At 40.9% G+C, this 21142-nt stretch overlaps 1 protein-coding gene across 2 annotated transcripts in view; it reads left to right on the top strand.

The window, feature by feature from the left end:
* The window catches only part of PROM1 (prominin 1), an 85931-nt gene that overhangs the window by 30799 nt on the left and 33990 nt on the right, over positions 1-21142 (top strand). For both annotated transcript variants that reach the window (XM_027103297.1, XM_027103296.1), the window contains 5 exons: positions 1012-1217; positions 9777-9897; positions 13378-13441; positions 14336-14425; positions 20385-20602. In XM_027103297.1, coding sequence (XP_026959098.1) covers positions 1012-1217; positions 9777-9897; positions 13378-13441; positions 14336-14425; positions 20385-20602 — 699 coding nt within the window. The remainder of the gene's footprint in view (positions 1-1011; positions 1218-9776; positions 9898-13377; positions 13442-14335; positions 14426-20384; positions 20603-21142) is intronic.

The raw sequence follows: 21142 nt of genomic DNA on the forward strand, positions 1-21142 counted from the left end.
AGCTGGTCCATTACAAACCATTACAGGTTGCAAACCGCCAACCTGTAATTTTCTGCCATTCTTTTAAAGTGTCTTGCTTTATGGAAATGTGAGTAACTGCATACATGAATTGGAATGAGAACGAGTTTTATCATCCTGTTGCATTAATTTTTATTTAGCCTGGAATAAAGCCATCAGTGATTATGAAAATAGGTTTAGGTCACTTGATTGTGTCTAGCTATTGTGCTAGTACCTAGGAACCTAGGAGCTATCTGAGACTTAGCTGGTGAGGCTGGGCTCAGCAGCCTGAAAGGGGCACTTAGCAAGTGTCTGCTCCACGCCAGGTACTTTCCATAGCACCTCATCACTAATCATACATTATCTGCAATGTTCACAAGGTACGTATAAGGTACGTATTTTATTATATGTACCTTATACGTACCTTATAAGGTACGTATTTTATTCCCAGTACATGGGTGGGGAAACTGAGTGGCCTGTGAGTAACGTGTCTGATTTGGAAAGTCTGAGCCTTTTTTTCTAAATTTAGATATATTCCAGATTCTTTCATAACAAAATATGAATTTGTCATTAATCGATCCAATCCAAACTACTTTGAATCCTTAATAACTATTACTAGTTCTATCTTTCTGGTGAAAAACATCCTTGGTATAGATTATTCATTATGCAAGGACTTCTGCCAAAATTTGTCATGCCGTTTAAAAACAAACAAAATACCTTTGGAGTTGAAATGACACCATTTGCAACTTGACCCTGAATTTGGCTATTTTCCCGGAAGTTGAAAGAAGGTAGTAACTGCTCGATCCCATGTTCTGATAACTCAGATCTCTGCTTCCTTTGTTTCAAGAAGGATCTTCAAAATGGACACACACACACACACACACACACACACACCCCTCAAGATTTAACTCATGATGGCAAATAGCTTAAAAAGCATGAAATGTGTACACTGTGGAATGTTCTACGTGTAATTTTATGTCACAGTATGTGCTGTTTCTTTTGTTTGACTTGCAGATTATCTACTATGAGATCGGGATTATTATCTGTGCTGTCCTGGGATTGCTGTTCATTATTCTGATGCCTCTGGTGGGGTTTGTCTTTAGTTTGTGTCGTTGCTGTAACAAGTGTGGTGGAGAAATGCACCAGCGACAGAAGAAAAATGGGGCCGCCCTCAAGAGCTACTTCACACTCTCCCTCCTGGTGATTTGTATATTTATAAGGCAAGTAGCATCTTGGACAACAGCTGATTGTGTTTTAGGTTGATGAGAAATCTCTTGTGTTTTAACTGTTGAGCATGAGTTGGAAACAACAACAAAATACAAAAAACAGAAAACAGAAAAGAGAGAGCAAAAATGCTTGCCCAGCACATCACTATAAGCAGAAATTAGTGCTGTAACCAGGCTGCTCTAGTTTATGTGATAAGCCAACCCCGTGGTTTTCTTCATTTTGAAGCCATCCTGATAAATCTGGGACTGAAGAAAGCATTCGCCTCCCAGGACAGCGCCTCCTTCCTCTTAAATAACTCTCTCGAAACAGGCAGCATGCAGGAAGGCAGAGCAAGTATTTCTAGTTGATTTGTACGTCCGAAGGGATCTTTTGCAAGGAAATTTTTTTTTAATTGAAGTATCGTTGATTTACAGTATTATGTTAGTTTCAGGTGTACAGCACAGTGATTCAGTTATTTATTTATATATATATATATATATATATATATATATACACATATATATATATGTATTTGTTTTCAGATTCTTTTCCCTTATAGGTTATTACAAAATACTGAGTATAGTTCCCTGTGCCATACAGATGGGTAGAGTCCCTGAATTGGGGAATTGGAGAATATTGTTGGATGGAGTTAACTTTCTAATTATATGCCCAGTTTTTTTTGTTTTTTATTTTTCTCATTTTTATCAGGAACTGAAAAAACAATCTTTATTTTTAAACAGCAGGTTCTTATTAGTTATCTATTTTACACATATTAGTGTATACATGTCAATCCCAATCTCCCAATTCTAGAGTGGCTGATACGAAACAGTCCCCAGGTGAGATGCAGTGAGAAAAGCAGTTTGTAGACCACGTGTAGAACACAACACCAGTGATTAAAAACAAAAAAGGAGGGGGATGTGAACACATGGTTATGTTTGCATAGAGACCATGTGAAAGGATTGCCGAGACCCTGGCCAGGCGAGTTGCCTCTGAGAAGGAAATTGGTGGCTGTGAAGGGGAGGGAAGCGAACTCGCTTCTTACTGCAACCAGACTTCTTGTTTCTTTTGAATTATCTACCACACTCAAGTATTACTTACTGAATTAAGTACACCAAAAATTAAATTTAGAAAACCAAAAATTCCCCACAAAAAGCAAAAGCCAGTGCACTGCTACTGATTCCAAAGCAGTCAGTTTTTTTGAACAGATATCCTTCTGCTGAAAATAGTGAAATAATAGACCTTAACACAGACGTAGAGAATGGACTTCAGGACATGGGGAGGGGGAAGGGTAAGCTGGGATGGAGTGAGAGAGTGGCATGGACATATCTACACTACCAAATGTAAAGTAGATAGCTAGTGGGAAGCAGCCGCATAGCACAGGGAGATCAGCTCGGTGCTTTGTGACCGCCTAGAGGGGTGGGATATGGAGGGTGGGAGGGAGAGAGATGCAAGAGGGAGGGGATATGGGGATATATGTATATGTATAGCTGATTCACTTTGTTATATAGCAGAAACGAACACACCATTGTAAAGCAATTATACTCCAATAAAGATGTTGAAAAGAAAAAAAAATAGACCTTAACAATATACTTATAAACAGGATCCAAGTGAATGTGTTAGCTAATTTCATGCACCCTTGTTTAACCACCAGGTAGTTTTTGTGGGTGTGTTTCATCTGCAAGACGGGGGTGTGGGTTTCTCTGTCTCTCTCTCTCCTGTTTCCCTCTGTGTCCCTGTTCTCTCTGTCCATAATTTGAATTTAACTGCTTCTTCACACTGAATTCTGAAAGGCAGCTTAGGATCGGGGCAGTGGTAATTACAGATTTCCCCTGTCTCTCTGCTTTGTGTTTGAAGGATTTTCAAGAATGTACAGACCCTACAGCTGTGGGAGTAGTGACCTCCCCCCAGCTACCAGAAGAATGTCAGTTATAGCCCAAAGACCATTCAGACCCTTGTGCGTTTCCTTTAAGCCTGAAACTTACATCCTTCATTCATCCAAAGACTTGGACAGCCCTGTGTCTTCCTTTTTGTATACCCTAGACATCAAAGATGAGGCTCAGGTGACAAAGTGCCTTTTGAAAATACTTGCCCTGAGGGCTTCTTGTTAGCATGATTATTTATTTAACAAGTTAAGAATTTTCACTTGATACAAATACATATGATGTAACTTCAGGAAAATTCTTTATTGCATGTACTCATTTACCCAAATAAATGTTCACGTATGTAATAATGGGCTTTCAGTTTTTTTTAATGGAACATATGTCCTGTATTGGGTTTCTGTTTTTAAATTGCACTTTTATTTGCATTACATATAATTATGCAATATACACTTTATAGTTCACCCTGAACTGATTGAATTATTTATATGAGGTTTTAAATACAAAGATATATAAACATTAAAGTTACAATGTCAGAAGTAAACTTGGCTTTCATTTTATATAAAATGAATGCTAAATATATCTTTTATTCTTGAGAACTCAGCCCCATCAAACACATTTAGGTAAGTTTTTTTTCTCCTGAGTATATTTTGGTTTAGAAAATTCTTTAAAAAGAAATCTGTGATTCTATCCTCCTACACAGTCAGCTAAGATGTTTTCCCCACCCGAGTAAAACTTATTAATTAATATAACAATTTTAAATTTCAGAACAATTAAACCAAAGTTGATCAACTATTTGAGGCTAAGTGACAAATTTAATTTATTTCACATAATACATTGAATTTATATAAGGATTATAAATAGGTCTAAATAAGAGTAGTATTTGAGATTGTTTTGTTTACTTTGAATTCAGACTAGAAGTTTAAACTTCTTTGCTTTGAATTTTTTTTTAATTTAAATAGCTATTTTGATGTCATCATTTTAGAACACCTACTGGTTTGCAAGTATCTTCAACAGCATGAGTTGAGTAATTGTTTTCACGTAATCAAAACTAGCCAAGAAGATTAAAGACCAGGAGAAAACAGAAATTTCCATATTATGATTAGATAAAAAGGAGAAGAAACTTATGTCCACAAAATCAGAAGATTAGAATGAAGTAAGAGGGGAAAGAATGTCCACAAAATTAGAAGGCGGAAAGAGAAAGAAAACGAGGTATTAGCCTCTGCTTCCATCGACCTCAGCAGAGCTTGGATACTAGTGATAAATAATCTTTGTATATGATTTTTAAAAAATTCTTTCAGAAGCCCAGAGCGGTCTACTCGCCTTTTATCAGGCTCAGCTCCTTTTTGTGGCTGAATACTGTTACAATTTAAAAAGAAGTTGGTTTTTAAATTAGTCTTGATTTTTCATCCATCCCATTTTATTAAAAATTTTGAAATCTTTTCTTTTTAATTGAGAAAGGCATAGGTGTTAATGAGAAAGATCCCCTAATGTGTGTGGAATATATGTGGTCATATTCTTTTTCCATTTGAGCTTTTCCAAAGGCAGCTGCAGAGTGTTTGAATTCCATAGACGTTGACATATGTTTACGTAAGTCTGTTTGACCATCAGCAGAAGATTACATTTCCACGTCTCACTGTGGACCGTTTAAGCAGATGTGCTTTACTCCAGAAAAAGCCAATTTTTCTCTCCGTTCCTTTGCATTTGTCATCACTGCATTTTTCAGAATTTCAAAAAGGTTATAAGCAACAACAAAAAGGAACAGCTGTGCCTTTATTTCTCCAGAATGGAGGTTATTTCTAAGTTTCCCAAAAGTCAGCTTTTGCCAATTACTGTGGTGAAACTGAATCCCAGTCCTTTTCAGGAAGGTGGCTATTTTCAAAGTCCTTTTTTTTTTTTTTTTTTTTTGTTGTTGTTGTTGTTGCAATGTGATGTCAATTCCTGGTGTGGAGGCCACAAGCTTCCAGAAAAGAAATTGAGCTAGCATGCCTTGGAAATCATGAGACTTGCTTAATGAGAGAATTAGTTATATAAAGTTGAAATCGAAATTGAAAAATTATCTTTAAAAAGTAAGAGATCAGTTACAGACAGAGCATTTATTTGGCTCTTATTGGCTAATTTCATTGTCAGTAGAAATTGGTAGAAAAAACTGCTACAAATCCTAAATGTTTAGCCATACTCTAAAAACTTTAAGTATTTACTTTTAAGTAGAGAAAATCGGTCTGTCCATATAAAATACAGAAGTTATAGTGCTAATATGTCATAAAAATAAATTCCTATCTTCTGCTAAAAATTTCAAGAGATTTTGTTGTACTACATAAAATTTTCCGTAGCTTAAAGGCTTTTGTGTCAATGCCAGAGAATTGATAGTCATTTGACTATCATTTGATTGAAATTTTATTCCCTTTTTGTGTGAGGTGAATTTCCCTCATTGTCATATCCTAATAGTTGACTGGTGTTAAAAAAAAACAAAACAAAACATTAATTTCATGTGATTTTTTTGTGTATATGCTTAAAGGAACATTGAATAATAAGGAATGTCTAAATCAACAACAACAAAAAGAATAACTTTTAAATTCTCTATTTGTGTTTAACTAAGGGTTTTAAATTTGGGATTACAAATGGAGACCATCAATTGGTTTGTGTAGTATTTAAAATTTTTTTCTTTGATTTGTTGCTAATATTTAAAAATGGGGAAAATAATTTGAAATGGGAGATTTTCCATATGAATCCAGATTCCCAGATTTTTGTGAATAATTGGAAGATCTGGTCTTCTTCCATCATGGTAGCACTTACTGGAGCCACAGAACATCTGCCCAACCCCCATCTTTATCTCCAGCTCCCACAGGTCCATACCAGGCACTTTGCCCTTCATGCTTTCTGCCTACCTGTGTAGGCATTTTAATTTGCTGTCTTTAATTTAAATATAAAATTTACAATGAGTTATGAGTGTGAAAATCAGCTTTGAAAGTTGCTAAATTCTATCCCAGAATTCTGTTTAGTACAGTTTTTTAAAAATGATTAATGCTTTCATGTTAATTAGATCTATAACTGAGTAACAGAAATGTGTCCTTTTAAATACGGTGTATTGAAATTCAGCATTGCATTGCAATGCTGTGTTTACTGATTGATGACTTTTGGAGTAACAGCATTTATTCAATAAAGGAACAAAGATAGTTTCTGACTTGGACATTCTGAACATATGGCTAATCTTCTAAATGGATCAGATGAAACAAGCCCAGTCCTTAAATCTGCCTTCACTGATCACCCACCAAGGACACGAGACCTTGCATTACCCAAGGTTTACAAAGAAGCAGTTTCCACCTCTTTTTAGGGAAGTTAAACATAGGTGGAAATAAAGGCAAAATAGAGTATGAAGTAAGAAAAACCCATCAGAACTTCAGGGCGAGACCTCTGGGAGTTCAAGGCAAGATGTCCTTCTCCTATCCAGGGGGTTCAGGGAAAACCACATGGACTTGGACTTGCTGTTTGTTTCCCAAGTTCACTTTGACTTAAATGACAAAAATGGGTCTGGAGCATGACGAATGACAAATAATTTGGACATGATGGGGAGAGAGCAAGGGCCCCCAGTGTGAAATCCTCTGGTGGGCAGGTATATTCAGGTGGTGATCCTGACTTGTCATGGTGCAGAATGGTTGAAAATTGGCATGGTACATAAAGGCCCAGGTACATTACTATGACTCAGCTTTTTTTCCCCTTCTGTTGACACTACTCCAAAGTCATTATTTTGGGTCGTTTGGCCTTATTTTGCATGAGTGAATCATTTAATAACTATTATTGCTGTGGTGTAATGCCAGCCTCATAAATACCAATGCAGACTTGAGACCGACAAAAATGGATTCTAAGGTGGTCCCTTCAAATGTCAGAGGATATTGTTAATTAGATCTTTTAAAGATTATCATCAACATGAACCCAAACTTAAAAAAAAAATTGAAGACACCTTGTGGACATCCAGTACCCCTCTCCTTTGCAGTCTGCGAAGCACTGATCTAATCTAATTTCTAGTTTTTGATGCCAACTGAAGCTCACAGAGGGAAGGGACATTCTCAAGCTCACACAGTATGAGTTAGTGGCAGTTGTGAGACCAGAACCCAAGTCTCATGTTCCTCCTTTATTGCATATTCCACTGCACCTTGGTTTTTTTTGTTGTTTTTAATTTATTTATTATTCATTTTTGGCTGTGTTGGGTCCTCATTGCTGTGCGTGGGCTTTCTCTAGTTGTGGCGAGCGGTGTCTACTCTTCCTTGTGGTCTGCGGGCTTCTCACTGCAGTGGCTTCTCTTTGAAGCGGTGTCTACTCTTCCTTGTGGAGCACGGGCTCTAGGTGCGCGGGCTTCAGTAGTTGTCTCACGTGGGCTCAGTAGTTGTGGCTCGAGGGCTCTAGAGCACAGTATCAGTAGTTGTGGCGCACAGGCTTAGTTGCTCCGTGGCATGTGGGATCTTCCTGGACCAGGGCTTGAACCTGTGTCCCCTGCATTGGCAGGCGGATTCTTAATCTCTGCACCACCAGGGAAGTCCCCACTGCACCTTGTTAACCATAAGAAATGTCGTTCAACATTGTGTTACAGACTTCGGGGGATTAGTTTGGACAGGCAATGCACCTATGTAATGTTGCTATGGGAAAATAGGTTTATTTCTCTAACTTTTAAATTTTTTTTATTTTTTTATTGAAGTATAGTTGATTTACATTATCATGTTAATTTCAGGTATATGGCACAGTGAGATATATATATATTATTTTTCAGATTCTTTAACCTTATAGGTTATTACAAAATATTGAGTATAGTTCCCTATGCTATACAGTTGTCCCTTGTTGGTTATCTATTTTATATATAGTAGTGTGTATATGTAAATCCCAGCCTTCTAATTTATCCCCCTACCCCTTCCCCTTTGGTAACCACACGAGCAATGCTCCTTGGAATGACTCATGACAGAAATGGGGCAAATGACTCCCCAATTACCCAAGACTGAGAGGTTTCCTGGGAATGTGGGACTTTTCGTGCAAAAGTGGGCAGTTGGCCATCATACCTGTAAATATATGAATGCATCATGCTTAAGATGTTGCTTTTGGTGAAGAAGCAGAAGTATTCATATTCTCCATCAGAATTTTTCCCCAAAAGTTTGCGTATTATTTGCAAAATTTTCTTCTAGAAACATAGTTACACCTTCCATTGGATGGTTACAAACTAACAATTTATTACAAACTAAAAATTTTGTTAACTTCTGGAGGTAGCTTCTGTAGGGTGTGTTATGAGTTTATATAATTTCTTGCTGCCATCTAGTGGCTAAATCCAACAAGGCCTTGGTGATTAGCAATCTTAAAGGTAACATTTTAATGTTTAAAGGCCTTGACACAAAAACAAACCAGTTGGTCAAATTAATTTGTCAGGGGATTGTTAGTAATTAGTAGACATTAAGAGCTCTTAAAATGATTAAACGTAGACATTTCAGATGGCTCGAAAAATATGGTTGTTGTTTTCATGTAGTGTAGCTTTTCATGTAAGATGCCTCTCATGTGGTGTTTTTATTTATTTATTTATTTATTTTTGGCTGCTTTGGGTCTTCGTTGCTGCACACAGGCTTTCTCTAGTTGTGGCGAGCGGGGGCTACTCTTCGTTGCAGGTGTGCAGGCTTCTCATTTCGGTGGCTTCTCTTGTTGTGGAGCACGGGCTCTAGAAGCATGGACTTAAGTAGTTGTGGCTCACGGGCCCTAGAGCGCAGGCTCAGTAGCTGTGGCCCACGGGCTTCGTTGCTCCACAGCATGTGGGATCTTCCTGGACCAGGGCTCGAACCTGTGTCCCCTGCATTGGCAGGCGGATTCTTAACCACTGTGCCACCAGGGAAGCCCTCATGTAGTGTTTTTGAAACTCTTTATTGAAGTGCATTTTATATGGAGAAAAGTGTTCCTATCATAAGCACATATGTGCGAATTTCTATGAAGTGAACACACTAACTACACCATTACCCACCCCTCCCCCGCATATAACCACTGACTTTTGGCACCATCATTTTGTTTGATTTTGTACTTCACATAAAGTGGAAGGAGACGGTGTATACTCTATGGCTTGCAGCTTATATAGTATTTTAATGCTAAAGTAATTCACATTTCCTTTCAACCTGGACAATGCAGTAGCTAACAAAGACAATTAGATTAACCAAAAACATGAGAAAGCCCAAACCATTCTTATCATTTTAGTATTTTTCCTGACAGTCTTCTTGAGGAGAGCAGAGGTATGCACGTAGTGTGTGTGTGTGTGTGTGTGTGTGTGTGTGTGTGTGTGTGCGTGCACGCCCTGCATGGAGAGTGTATACCTACATTCGCATCTGTACAGAAGTGGGACTGTATTCCACACCCTGTCTTATAACCTTTGTAACTTCTATTTCCTGAACATTGTTCCGTTTATAAGACTCATATTTAACTGAGCAACGTGTCTTGAATGGATATTCAAGGAGAGGACTTCCCTGAGAGGACTGAGTCTTGTTCTGTGGCCCACATTTGGTGGTGCGTGGATTTTGCGATGGAGGCAGGAAGCCTGTAGCGGTGGAGGGGCTCGGCTTGGGGAGCAGGGGTTCTCTGCACAGGAAGACCTTCCGCCTTCTCCCGGCTGTGGGCTGCTCTGTACCTGACCACGGCCATGGCTCCCACAGTAAACGCTCTCCTTTCCTTTTCCTGCAGCTTTGGTATCATCTATGGTTTTGTGGCGAACCAACACATAAGGACTCACATTGAAAAGACTCGGAAATTGTCAGAAAGTAATTTCAACGACTTGAGAACCCTCCTGAATGCAACTCCAGGGGTAAGGACCACAATCTATATCCCATGATGCTTTGTGTTTGAGGCCTTTGGGAGTTCCTGTATATATTTGGAATCTTATTTGGACCTTCTGGAAACCCTATAATCATTGTAGACAGGTGTTGTCTTTTAATTTTAAAGATAAAGGAATAAAGGCCTAGCAAGTGATTTTCAAAAGAGTACAAAGCATAATTTCAGAATTGGTGCTTTTATTTTATTTCATGTTACTTTATTTCTTTTATTAAGGTATACCATATAATTATATTACTTATTATAAAAGTGCTTAACCATTTTAAAAGTCTCATGACTTTTTCAATTTTATTTATTTATTTTTGGCTGTGTTGGTCTTTGTTGCTGCACGCGGGCTTTCTCTAGTTGGACCAGGGCTCGAACCTGTGCCCCCTGAATCGGCAGGCGGATTCTTAACCACTGCGCCACCAGGGAAGCCCTCTGCTGAGAGGTTTTTAAAAAAGATTTTCTGAATAGGCAAAGCATCAATGTGCTTCTGGGATACAGAAAAAAGGTACCCTCAGGTCACCCTGTCCCCAGAGACAACTTCTGTGCATGTGTGTGTGTGTCTCTCCTTCCCAAGGAATTTTACACATCTATACAGATATTAGCAAATAAGTGTTTATAAAACAGAAAGGTTTCATTACCAGAGTAACTTCAAGCAAACGATGGGGAGTTAATGATATTGTGAAAAAGAAAGGACAGTGGCACCAAAGATTTTTCTTTTTAAAAAAAGTCATGGGGCTTCCCTGGTGGCACAGTGGTTAAGAATCTTCCTGCCAATGCAGGGGACACGGGTTCGAGCCCTGGTCTGGGAAGATCCCACATGCCGCAGAGCAACTAAGCCCATGCGCCACAACTTATGAGCCTGCCCTCTAGAGCCCATGAGTCACAGCACTGAAGCCCGCAGGCCTAGAGCCCATGCTCTGCAACAAGAGAAGCCTCCGCAATGAGAAGCCCGTGCACTGCAACAAAGAGTAGCCCTCGCTCGCTGCAGCTAGAGAAAGCCCGCACGCAGCAACGAAGACCCAACGCAGCCAAAAATTAAATAAATAAAGAAATAAAAACCTCTCAGCAGAAACCGTCAAACATATGATGCTGAGCCAACATGCAGAGAGAAGGATGCTATCCTATTAGATTCACTAATAAGAGCCTGCCAGAATCCATGGGCTTCCTTACACAGGGATGTGTTCTTACAGGTTTAATATGCTCTAAAAAAATGCCAACACATTAAATATGGTACTGGTTTTTTAATATGTGGTTGGAACTAAAAATGCAAGGAGTGCAGGAATTTTTAATATTGAGATTATAGAAGCTAACTTTATTCAACTTTATAGCCTGTGCAGAGAGGGAAATGCTTCATTTCCCCAGTTTGTGAGTAAAATTCATAATATTTTTTACCTATCATTCTAAAGATGCCAAAGTAAAATCTGTTTCCTAAAAAGTTGGCAAAGTTAAACACATAGCAATCATGGCTGGTGAACTTTGGGATTGCTCTCATAATCTTGGAAAGAGACTAAAGTGTTATGGCTTTGGGGGAAACTTATGTAGTTCAAAATATATGAAAGAAAGAGAAAAAAAATATATGAAAGAGCTCTAACAAATCTATAAAAAATTGGGCAGAGAATGTCAATAATTGATTTACGAGGAAATATAACTGGTCCCAAACATCATAAAATTATTTTTAATACATCTTTATTGGAGTATAATTGCTTCACAATGCTGTGTTAGTTTCTGTTGTACAACAAAGTGAATCAGCTATATGTATACATATATCCCCACATCCCCTCCCTCTTGAGCCTCCCTCCCACCCTCCCTATTCCACCCCTCTACGTCGTCGCAAAGCACAGAGCTGATCTCCCTGTGCTATGCAGCTGCTTCCCACTAGGTAACTATTTTACATTCAGTAGTGTATATATGTCAATACTACTCTCACTTCGCCCCAGCTTCCTCCTCCCCACCGTGTCCTCAAGTCCATTCGCTATGTCTGTGTCTTTATTCCGGCTCTGCCACTAGGTTCGTCAGTACCTTTTTTTTTTTTTGTAGATTCCATATATATGTGTTAGCATACGGTATTTGTTTTTCTCTTTCTGACTTACTTCACTCTGTATGACAGACTCTAGGTCCATCCACCTCACTACAAATAACTCAATTTCATTTCTTTTTATGGCTGAGTAATATTCCATTGTGTATATGTGCCACATCTTCTTTATCCATTCATCTGTCAGTGGACACTTAAGTTGCTTCCATGTCCTGACGATTGTAAATAGAGCTGCAGTGAACATTGTGGTGCATGACTCTTTTTGAATTATGGTTTTCTCAGGGTACATGCCCAGTAGTGGGATTGCTGGGTCGTATGGTAGTTCTATTTTTAGTTTTTTAAGGAACCTCCGTACTGCTCTCCATAGTGACTGTATCAATTTACATTCTCACCAACAGCACAGGAGGCTTCCCTTTTCGCACACCCTCTCCAGCGTTTATTGTTTGTAGACTTTTTGATGATGACCATTGTGAGCGGTGTGAGGTGATACCTCATTGTGGTTCTGATTTGCATTTCTCTAATGATTAGTGGTGTTGAGCATCTTTTCATGTGTCTCTTGGCCATCTGTATGTCTTCTTTGGTGAAATGTCTACTTAGGTCTTCTGCCCATTTTTTAATAGGGTTGTTTGTTTTTTTGATATTGAGCTCCATGAGCTGTTTGTATATTTTGGAGATTAATCCTTTGTCTGTTGTTTCATTTGCAAGTTAACCTTACTCTAGTAATTGGAGAAATGAACAATTAAATAATAATGCACATTTTCACTAAGAAGATGGGCAATAGTTATTTTATTTAAAAGTGGTAACATCCAGGGTTGCAGAGGGTGTAGGGAAGCAGACCCACAAAGACACGGTAGGCAGAAGGGTGAGTGGCCCCAGCAGAGGTCAGTAATAGCTGCTAAGTAAAATGATTCTAGGGTGGTAGATTTCACACGACCTCAAATTCTCTGCAGTTCCTCCTTTCAAGAGGTGGATCTGTTTTCCATCCCCTCAAATCTTGGATGTGTCTGTGACCCGCTTTGACAAAACGAATGAAGTAGACGTGACCTTGTGCTAGTTTTGACCTTAGGCTTCCAAAGGCCTTGCAGTGTCTACTCTTGTCCTCTTGCTAGCGGGACCACTACGTGAAAACACCCAGCCTGGCCGCTTGGGAGGAGAGACCACATAGAGAGAGGGATCCGTTTGTCCCCAGCCAAGCCAGCGCCCACCAGGAGATCGGCATAGCCAATCCACAGAATCATGAGAAATAAGAAATCATATTTCTTAAGCCAATAAGAAGTCTGAGCATCCCCAAAATAGAAATATCTCTAAGAACCTGCTTTCTTTTTAAAAAAACTCTGATTCAGGATAATTTTCGTATGTTAAATCTCTTTTTATTGTGGCTTGGGAAACCTCCAGAAGAAGAGGTTTCAAGTAATCTTTTTTTTTTTTTTTTAGCAAATTGACTATGTACTGGACCAGTATACCACCACGAAGGCAAGGGCATTCTCAGATCTGGACAGTGAGTAAAATTTAACGTTGCCTCAAATGTGTTTGTTTTGGCTAGAAGATGCTATGGCCATCTCCCATAAAACATGGACTAAGAAATGTAGTATGCTGTTTCTGCAATTTCTGCGTGAACAAAGGGGAAAAACAGAACAGTAATTCCCTAGCATTATTGAAACGTGTAGTTTGTTACTCAGCCATTAAAGCCTAGCATTTTTTATAAAAATGCTTCTGCTTTCCTGCAGTCATAGGCACCTGTTCTTCACTCTCCACATGAGAGAAGAATTGGGTCTCTGTCCAATCTGCTGTTAAAGACAGATATGGGCCCCCCGGAGAAGCCAGTGGCTTCAGGAATTAGAGGGGTGGGCGGAGCTGGTCCCCACGTGCTCAGTGGTTAGCAACCATGGGCTGTTTTGCCCTCAAGACGACATCTGCCAACATCTGGAGGCATTTTCAGTGTCCCGGTTGGGTCCCATCCATTGGCAGAGGCCAGGGATGTGGCTAAAAACCCTGCAACGCACAGGGCAGGTCCCACAGGAAAGACCGATCCGGCCCCCGACGTCGATAGAGCCCGGGTTCAGAAACCCTGGTCCAGCTGGAGAGGTTAGGGACACCTGCAGCCGTGAATCAAGGTGATAAGGTGAATCTATTCCTAGTACAAAGAAACACCGAGTCTGCGGTGGTTAAGTTTTCACGGGGGGGCACAGCTGGTGTGAGGGCTTGGAAGTGTGCCAAGAAATCTCCGCACGAGAGTCCACAGCTTAACGGGGCCTGGAGTCAAAAGTGGGATTTCGCGTCGGGAGAGACTAAACCAGGCAACGAAATCGGCATCGGGAAGAGACTGAGAGGTAAGAGGAGAATAAAGAAAGAGACCCCACCCTCACTGTCCCTTATGCTTCTTGGAATTTAGATATTAAGTTGTTGCTGGGAGACGGAATTTTCAAACAGCTCAAACCTAGAGTGGTCCCTGTGCTGGATGACATCAAGGCCATGGCAGAAGGTAAGCACTGTGGCAGCAGGACCAAGACAGCCTCCACCCGGAAGGCTCAGCCTCCCAGGCTCCCTCGCCCTTTCCCCTGAGGGTCAGCTAGGGCAGAGCCACAGTCCGTCCTTCCTTCCTGCCTCCCTCCCTTTCTCCCTTCCCTCCTTCCTTTTTCCCTTCTCTCCTCCCTCCCTCCCTCCCTCCCTTTCTTTCTTTCCTTCCTTCCACACCTGGCCCCTGCCTATCTTTCCAGCCTCTTGCACCAGCACCCCACTTTCCATTCTAGCCGTGAATCTCAGTGTTCATTCTGATGTAAGTCCCCAAAGGTGTCATTCTTCCCCAGACCCTGTACTGCACAGGCTTCCTCTGCCTGAAATGCCACAGAACCTTCTTCATCTAACATACATATTAGAAAATTGTGTTCCTAGAATGTGTATTTAGCTTTGACAAAGACTGAAGTTTAAAACAGCAAGGCTTGTCTTTAGAATGAGTCTTACCCCTATGGTTGAATCATAGTCAATCACAGCAGAGGTTCAGTGGCACCTGAATAAAGAAAAATAGATGGAAGAAAAAAGAAAACAAACAAAAACATAAGTTTTCTTGCTTTTGTCCTTACTGGGATATTGTTAGTGTACAACAGTTGTCCGAAGTTCACAACAAATACACTTAAACTCAATTGAAATAAATCTTCAGCCAGTGGTTAATTTTGTTTCTATCCATTAGCTGTATTTCGGACGGAAGGAGATGGGTTGGGGAGGAGTCCTTCCTTCCTTCCTTCCCCTCATGGTGAGGAAATGAGGCCTCCTGCCACCCGTGTTATTGACCGAGGAAGCTGATGGTCCAGCCCCAGTCAGTCCTCAGACGAACGCAGCCCTTGCTGCCAGCTTCACTGCAACCTCGGGAGAGATCCTGAGCTTAGCCACTCAGCTAAGCCAATCCCAGATTTCTGACCCTCACACACTGTGTGAGATAATAAACCTTTGTAGTTTTAAGCTGCTGACTTTTGGAATAGTATCTCCTGCAGCAATAGATAACTAATACGGTGCTCAATCCGCAGTGACAGCTATTTTCCTAAACCATCAATTTTCTATCCAACCTTCAACACATGGAAAAGGAGAACTAAAAGCTTCTGATTTCCTAGTCAATATACTATGCTATTTGTGACTCATCAGAATATAATACTCCTTGATTTTAAGGCAGCATATATTGTATAGACCTTTGGATTAATTAATGTCTTTTTTGGGGAAAAGAGGAAAGTACCACATTAAATGCAAAATTGATTGCATGCTCATTTCACTAAAGTTAAAATGTAAAAAAGAAAGCAGAAGGAGGCAGTGAATCAGGGAAATATGGTAATCTTTAAAAACTGAAAGATGGCCCACTATGGAAACAAAAAATAATAAGTGAAAGAAAAAATGCACAAAAATGGTAACACAATGGACTAATAAGGGGCATTGTTTTAGATAAAGAACTCAGTGTCCAAGGAGTGTAACCTCTTATTCCTGTTAATTAGTACATTTTCTTACAACTGAGTGTTACATTTCTTTCCTCCAATAACCCCATTTACGACACGAAATGAACTCTTTGTCATCATGGCCGACAGATGGCCCCCAAACCGTGTGTTATTGTCCTTTATTGAAAATTAAATGGCATTAGTCATAAAATGACACCCTACATAAGTAGGGTGTCAGGTTGAAATATCAAACTACTAAAAACGTGAATTTGCAGTGGAGCACCATGTGCTTGTTTATTAAGCCCGTTAACTAATAGTATATAGTGGAGGTTCTGGTGACTACCGTAATTTCAAAGTAGTGATGAGCAGACACGATACTGCCGATATCAGCAAACACTGAATATTAAATGAAAATATTTCTGATTTCTTCAGTGACAGAGGCACTGACAGAGATTCACTGCCTACTTTCATAAGAGAATCAAGGGCTAAAGTGTAACTGGAGGGGCTAGTGGAAATGAAGATGTGGGTTTGGTTTGGTTTGGGTTTTTTTCTTCCAAGTTCACAAATCCCTTTGAGTCTGTGCACAGACCCCAGTTTAAGAACCGCTGATTTCACCTCAGATAGTTCAGGTTTGTCCAGGTAACTGATTATATCAGAAACAAGGAGCTCCAGGTTGTCCTAGAGTTGAATGAACAGTCTTCAGTGATTACTTTGTCACTTGCTGTTTGAGCATTTCTGCCGCAGGAATGAAGATGAAGCCCAGACTTTTTCCCCAGAGACGTTTCCTTCCATAGCTGCCCACCTTCTCTCCCCCTCACACCCCACTTCGCCCAGCCCTGTGTCTTAGCAGGAAATATCACTTAATTGGCCAGAACAAAACTATGAGGAGAGGTGGACACCTTGGTGGCTCCTCATTGCTGCACCTTGAGACTTAATCACTCATGTCTAATATCCACGCAAAGCCTTCCCTCTCCACTGCCCTCGGCATCCCTCTTGCTAATGATCTCCTGGGTCCCCTCATTATAACTTCAAGTGTTTACACTTCACTGATGGATTCATCATCATTTGGGCTGACCCTCTGACCTTTTACAATCAAATCTCTCCTGTCATCTCTCTTACTCTCTTATAAACATCTTTTGAATAATCATGTGTCATTTACCTGATTCATACAGACAAATCTCTGTGTGGTTTTCAACTAAGTGGACTGTTGTCTCATGCAACTGAAACTAGCTTCAGGTGAGGCTTGATCTAGTGGTGAGATTCTTTCCATCTAGCTGTTCTCTACAGCGTCTGCATCGTTCTAATGCAAACTCCCCTTGCAGTGCTACATAGGGGAAATGGGTTGCCTGGGAGCAGTCAAGGCCCACTCCTTAAGCTGAGGGTGGGACCCGTGTTACCCAAACTCTGCTGCACCATAGGGGAGGGGTGACATGGCTTCTGAGATGCCAGCCAACCAAGTCCAACAAAGCAAGTGATTGTAGAATTGATCAGCCATGAAGTAAAATTTAGAAGGCTATTGAGTGTTGAGGCCCTGCCCTGTGGCAACGCTATATAGCAGGTACTTTTCCTGCGCCATGTCAGTCGGTGCTCACAACAGGTCTGTGGGGTGAGTATGGTTACCTCCATGTTACCAACTCAAGAGAGTGAGGCTCAGAGTTCATGTAACTTGTCCCAGATGAGGTAGCTGGGAAGTTGCGGAGTTGGAATCCAGACCCTGGTCTGATTATAAGGCCTGTGCTGCCTGGACCATTCCAGATGGTATTTGGGTACATTTGGGAGTGTTAAGGTGTAGGGTGCTTCCGGGCCATCCACAGCAAACACAACACAGTGTAACTTTGAAAGAACAGTTGGGAATCTGGAGTGCAAGAGCTGGTGTGACCACAGGATGACGCCAGGCATCTCTGCACCCCAGATCCCTGTCAAGTCAGTGCATTGGAGTGGTGGTTGGCCAAGATCCCTTCCAGCTCCCAAATTATGTGAAGACAGATGCTGTGCAAAATGGTGCAGCGTGGTTGGCATGTACCTTTACTTTTTGCCCCATGGTTTGCCCAGTTTTTAATGTTTGCATTACAATTCTAGCTGGATTAAAGTCGATTAAAACAGATTTTTTTTTCTTTTCAGTGCTTCCTGTATTATTGAAGTGTTTATATATATATATATATATATATATATATATATATGGTTTTTTTTTTTTTAAAGCCAGCCTGAATAAGTTAAACTTTAGCCTCTGATGTTGCCAGAGCTTCTTAAAATGTACTCAATAAACTGCTTTGGCAAGTTTTTTGCTAAAAATCCTTTGCAACCTTATGTGTCTGGTGGCCTTTGGAGAAAGCAGAAATATGCAAATGGATTTGTGCAAATCATATTTGAGCTGCAGGCTAGGACCTATAAAGGAAATGTTCTAGGAACTAGTAAAATGTTAATTAGCTGACATTGAGAATCTAAAATATCTTTCCACTGACTCCAGATACATAATATATGTGATCTTAGTAGGCTTGGAATGACCCCCAGAGTTATAACCCAGTAGACATTTCAAAAAAATGCTTTGAAGCCTTTGGAAAATAAAAAAATGTATTACTTCTGAGTCCTTCTTGGGACATGATAGCATAGCACCCATAACCTCAAATGTTTGTACACGGTGCCTAAATGGACACGTGTTTTCTGGGCCATCAACTCACTTTATCATCCATCATTCTTTGTTGTTGCTGTTGTTTGTTTCTTGCCTTAAAATAACTCATCTTGAAGTCAAAGTGGAAAAGGCAATGAGCGGTAAACCACAGAACATTAAACTGTGAGGTGTGTGGTGTGAGTTATATTTTGCGATGCTCTTTTGCGTTCTGTTGTGTGTTTCTAGTTGCAGCTGTGTTCTTTGGTCCTTGTTTCCCTGTGGCAGATATTTATTGAGCCTCTAATATGAGCTGGGTACTAGCTCCATGCTTTGCTGATAATCCTGGGAGGTAGGTGGAAAAGATGAGAAACTGAGGTCCAGAGTGACTCTTTGATAAAATCTTTGTTATTATTATTATCTCAAATACTGTTCAGATAGTAGTTCTTCTGCCTTGCTGTAGCACCTTTGGCAAACTCTTTCACCTCTCAGGTCCTCAGTTTACTCATCTGTAAATTAGGAGGCTGGTTGGGTCATCTCCTGGTTACTAGGGGAAACTGTGATTCTAGGCTGTGCCTTAGCACGTTTGCTCTTAGGAGATGGCATTGCCCGTGTCATCCAAGATGACACCCCAACCTAGTTTTGATGATTTACTCTGAGACCTGGGGAGGCTTCCAGGATTGGACTGTATGACCCTTCATCCCCAATTCTATCACCTTATCTAAACAGAAAATCTTGGAGTCTGCTTCAAATAATCTTTTCTCTTGAATTTTCGTCCGATCCTGGAAGGTAGTAGAAGAACTGGGGTGAGCCCTCATAATACTTTCAGCAAGAGACCACGACAGGAAAGCATTAAAGTGTGTGTGTGTGTGTGTGTGTGTGTGTGTGTGTGTGTGATTTTAGAACCAAGTTTTATGTGGTTGCCAGGGAAAATTGGGAAAACCAGTTTTTAAGGGCATTTACACTTTCCTAGCAACATGCAATTGTGGCCTGATGCCCTGACATCTGTTCTGTGAGCCCGGAAGACTTATTTGCTTACAAGAAAATCAGTGCCCTCTAATTTAAGTTTCACGTCTTTTACTGCTGTGATTTTAAGTCGCTGTAGAAAAGAGTTGTATTTTGCTACCTCCCAAGTCATGACTATGGATTTCTATACCCCAGAGTAATCAAGATAGCAAATAATTTTTAGGGATCAACTAGTATAAGGATACGGGACTAGGCTGCGGGACTTCCACAATAAAACAGGTGGACTCACTGCTATTGAGGAATTTCAATTTGACCATTCTAATCCCCACATTTTGTGATGAACATGGTGGTGGTTTCACCATTTTTCAGATGAAGACATTGCCAAAGAATGTTCAGGAATCGACTTCCGGTTACACAGCAAGTAGCAAAGTTGGGATCTGTACCTAGACTCGCCTGAATCCAAATCTGTGATCTTAACCATCGCTGTGTCTACTTCCAGCTCTTTGAATATCCATCACCAAAATCCTTCTGGGTGTGATCAGTTTTTATGTGAATTAAAACTGCTTGGGATTGAAGAGGCTGGCCTGTCTGGGCTGACCTCTTTAAAGCTAGGCAAGGCTAGGGCGGTGACACCTTTTCCTGTGGCTTCTGCTCCAGTGCTAACCAGTTAATGCTGTGCCCACGAGTCCCAGTCACATTCCTAGCTTGGTACTCACCCCTGCGTATTTGGAAGAGCCCCCAGGTAGGAAAGCTGAGTTGGTTGGAGTAGGCCATCAATGTCCCTGTATTCCCCTTTCAGACTGCCCCTCACAGCAGGCTCCTCTGGTTGCCTTCCAGTGTCATTTACAAGTTTATCGCAAGTTCCTTTAGGGTACTTTTGTAGATGAGAAGGGATTTTTCCATTTGCCAGCCCAGTGGGTGCCTCTGTTCTGAAGCGGGCTGTGTTCCTACAGAAATCCAAGAGACCAGAGAAACCCTGGTCGAAGTGAACAGTATCTTAACGGACATGAGACAGTTATCTGCAAATCTCAGCAACAGCCTGAGTAACGTTAAAGGGAACCTGGAGCAAGCACTCACTGACCCCATGTGCTCTGTGCATCCGGTAATGACCACTTGCAGCAACATCATGAACTCTCTAAGCCTCCTGGATGGCAGCATCGATTTTGATCAGGTGAGGAGGTACCCTGGCTTCAGGGCAGTGTCACTGGGACAGCTGGGGAGGGCTAAGCATGGGCTCACCCATCAGGGGCCCGGTGGCTGGGGGTCTCTGTCAGCCTTCCTGGTTATTTAGCCATCATGTGGGAACGGCTGCAGGAGGAGAGACGGAAGAATGGGAAATACTCCTTGAGAGTTCTCGGCCATCGAGTTGATGAAATATATCAGAAAGAATTGAGCTTTTTTTTGGTTCAGATTCTTCTTTTTTAAATTTTTATTTTATTTTGACAGTTTGTGCATTTTATAAGATATTGGCTATATTCCCTGTGTTGTACAATGTCTCCTTGTAGCTCATTTTATCCATAATAGTTGTACGTCTTAATCCCCAGCCCTGATGTTGCCCCTCCCCGCTCCCCACTGGGAACCACTAGTTTGTTCTCTGTATCTGTGATGAATTCAGCTTTAGAAAGGAAAAAGGGAGGGCTTCCCTGGTGGCGCGGTGGTTGGGAGTCCGCCTGCCGATGCAGGGGACGCGGGTTCGGGCCCCGGTCCGGGA

Source organism: Aethalodelphis obliquidens, unplaced genomic scaffold (genome assembly GCF_003676395.1).
Source record: "Aethalodelphis obliquidens isolate GAN/ISIS:26980383/991018 unplaced genomic scaffold, ASM367639v1 scaffold6, whole genome shotgun sequence".
NCBI classification, from domain to species: domain Eukaryota; kingdom Metazoa; phylum Chordata; class Mammalia; order Artiodactyla; family Delphinidae; genus Aethalodelphis; species Aethalodelphis obliquidens.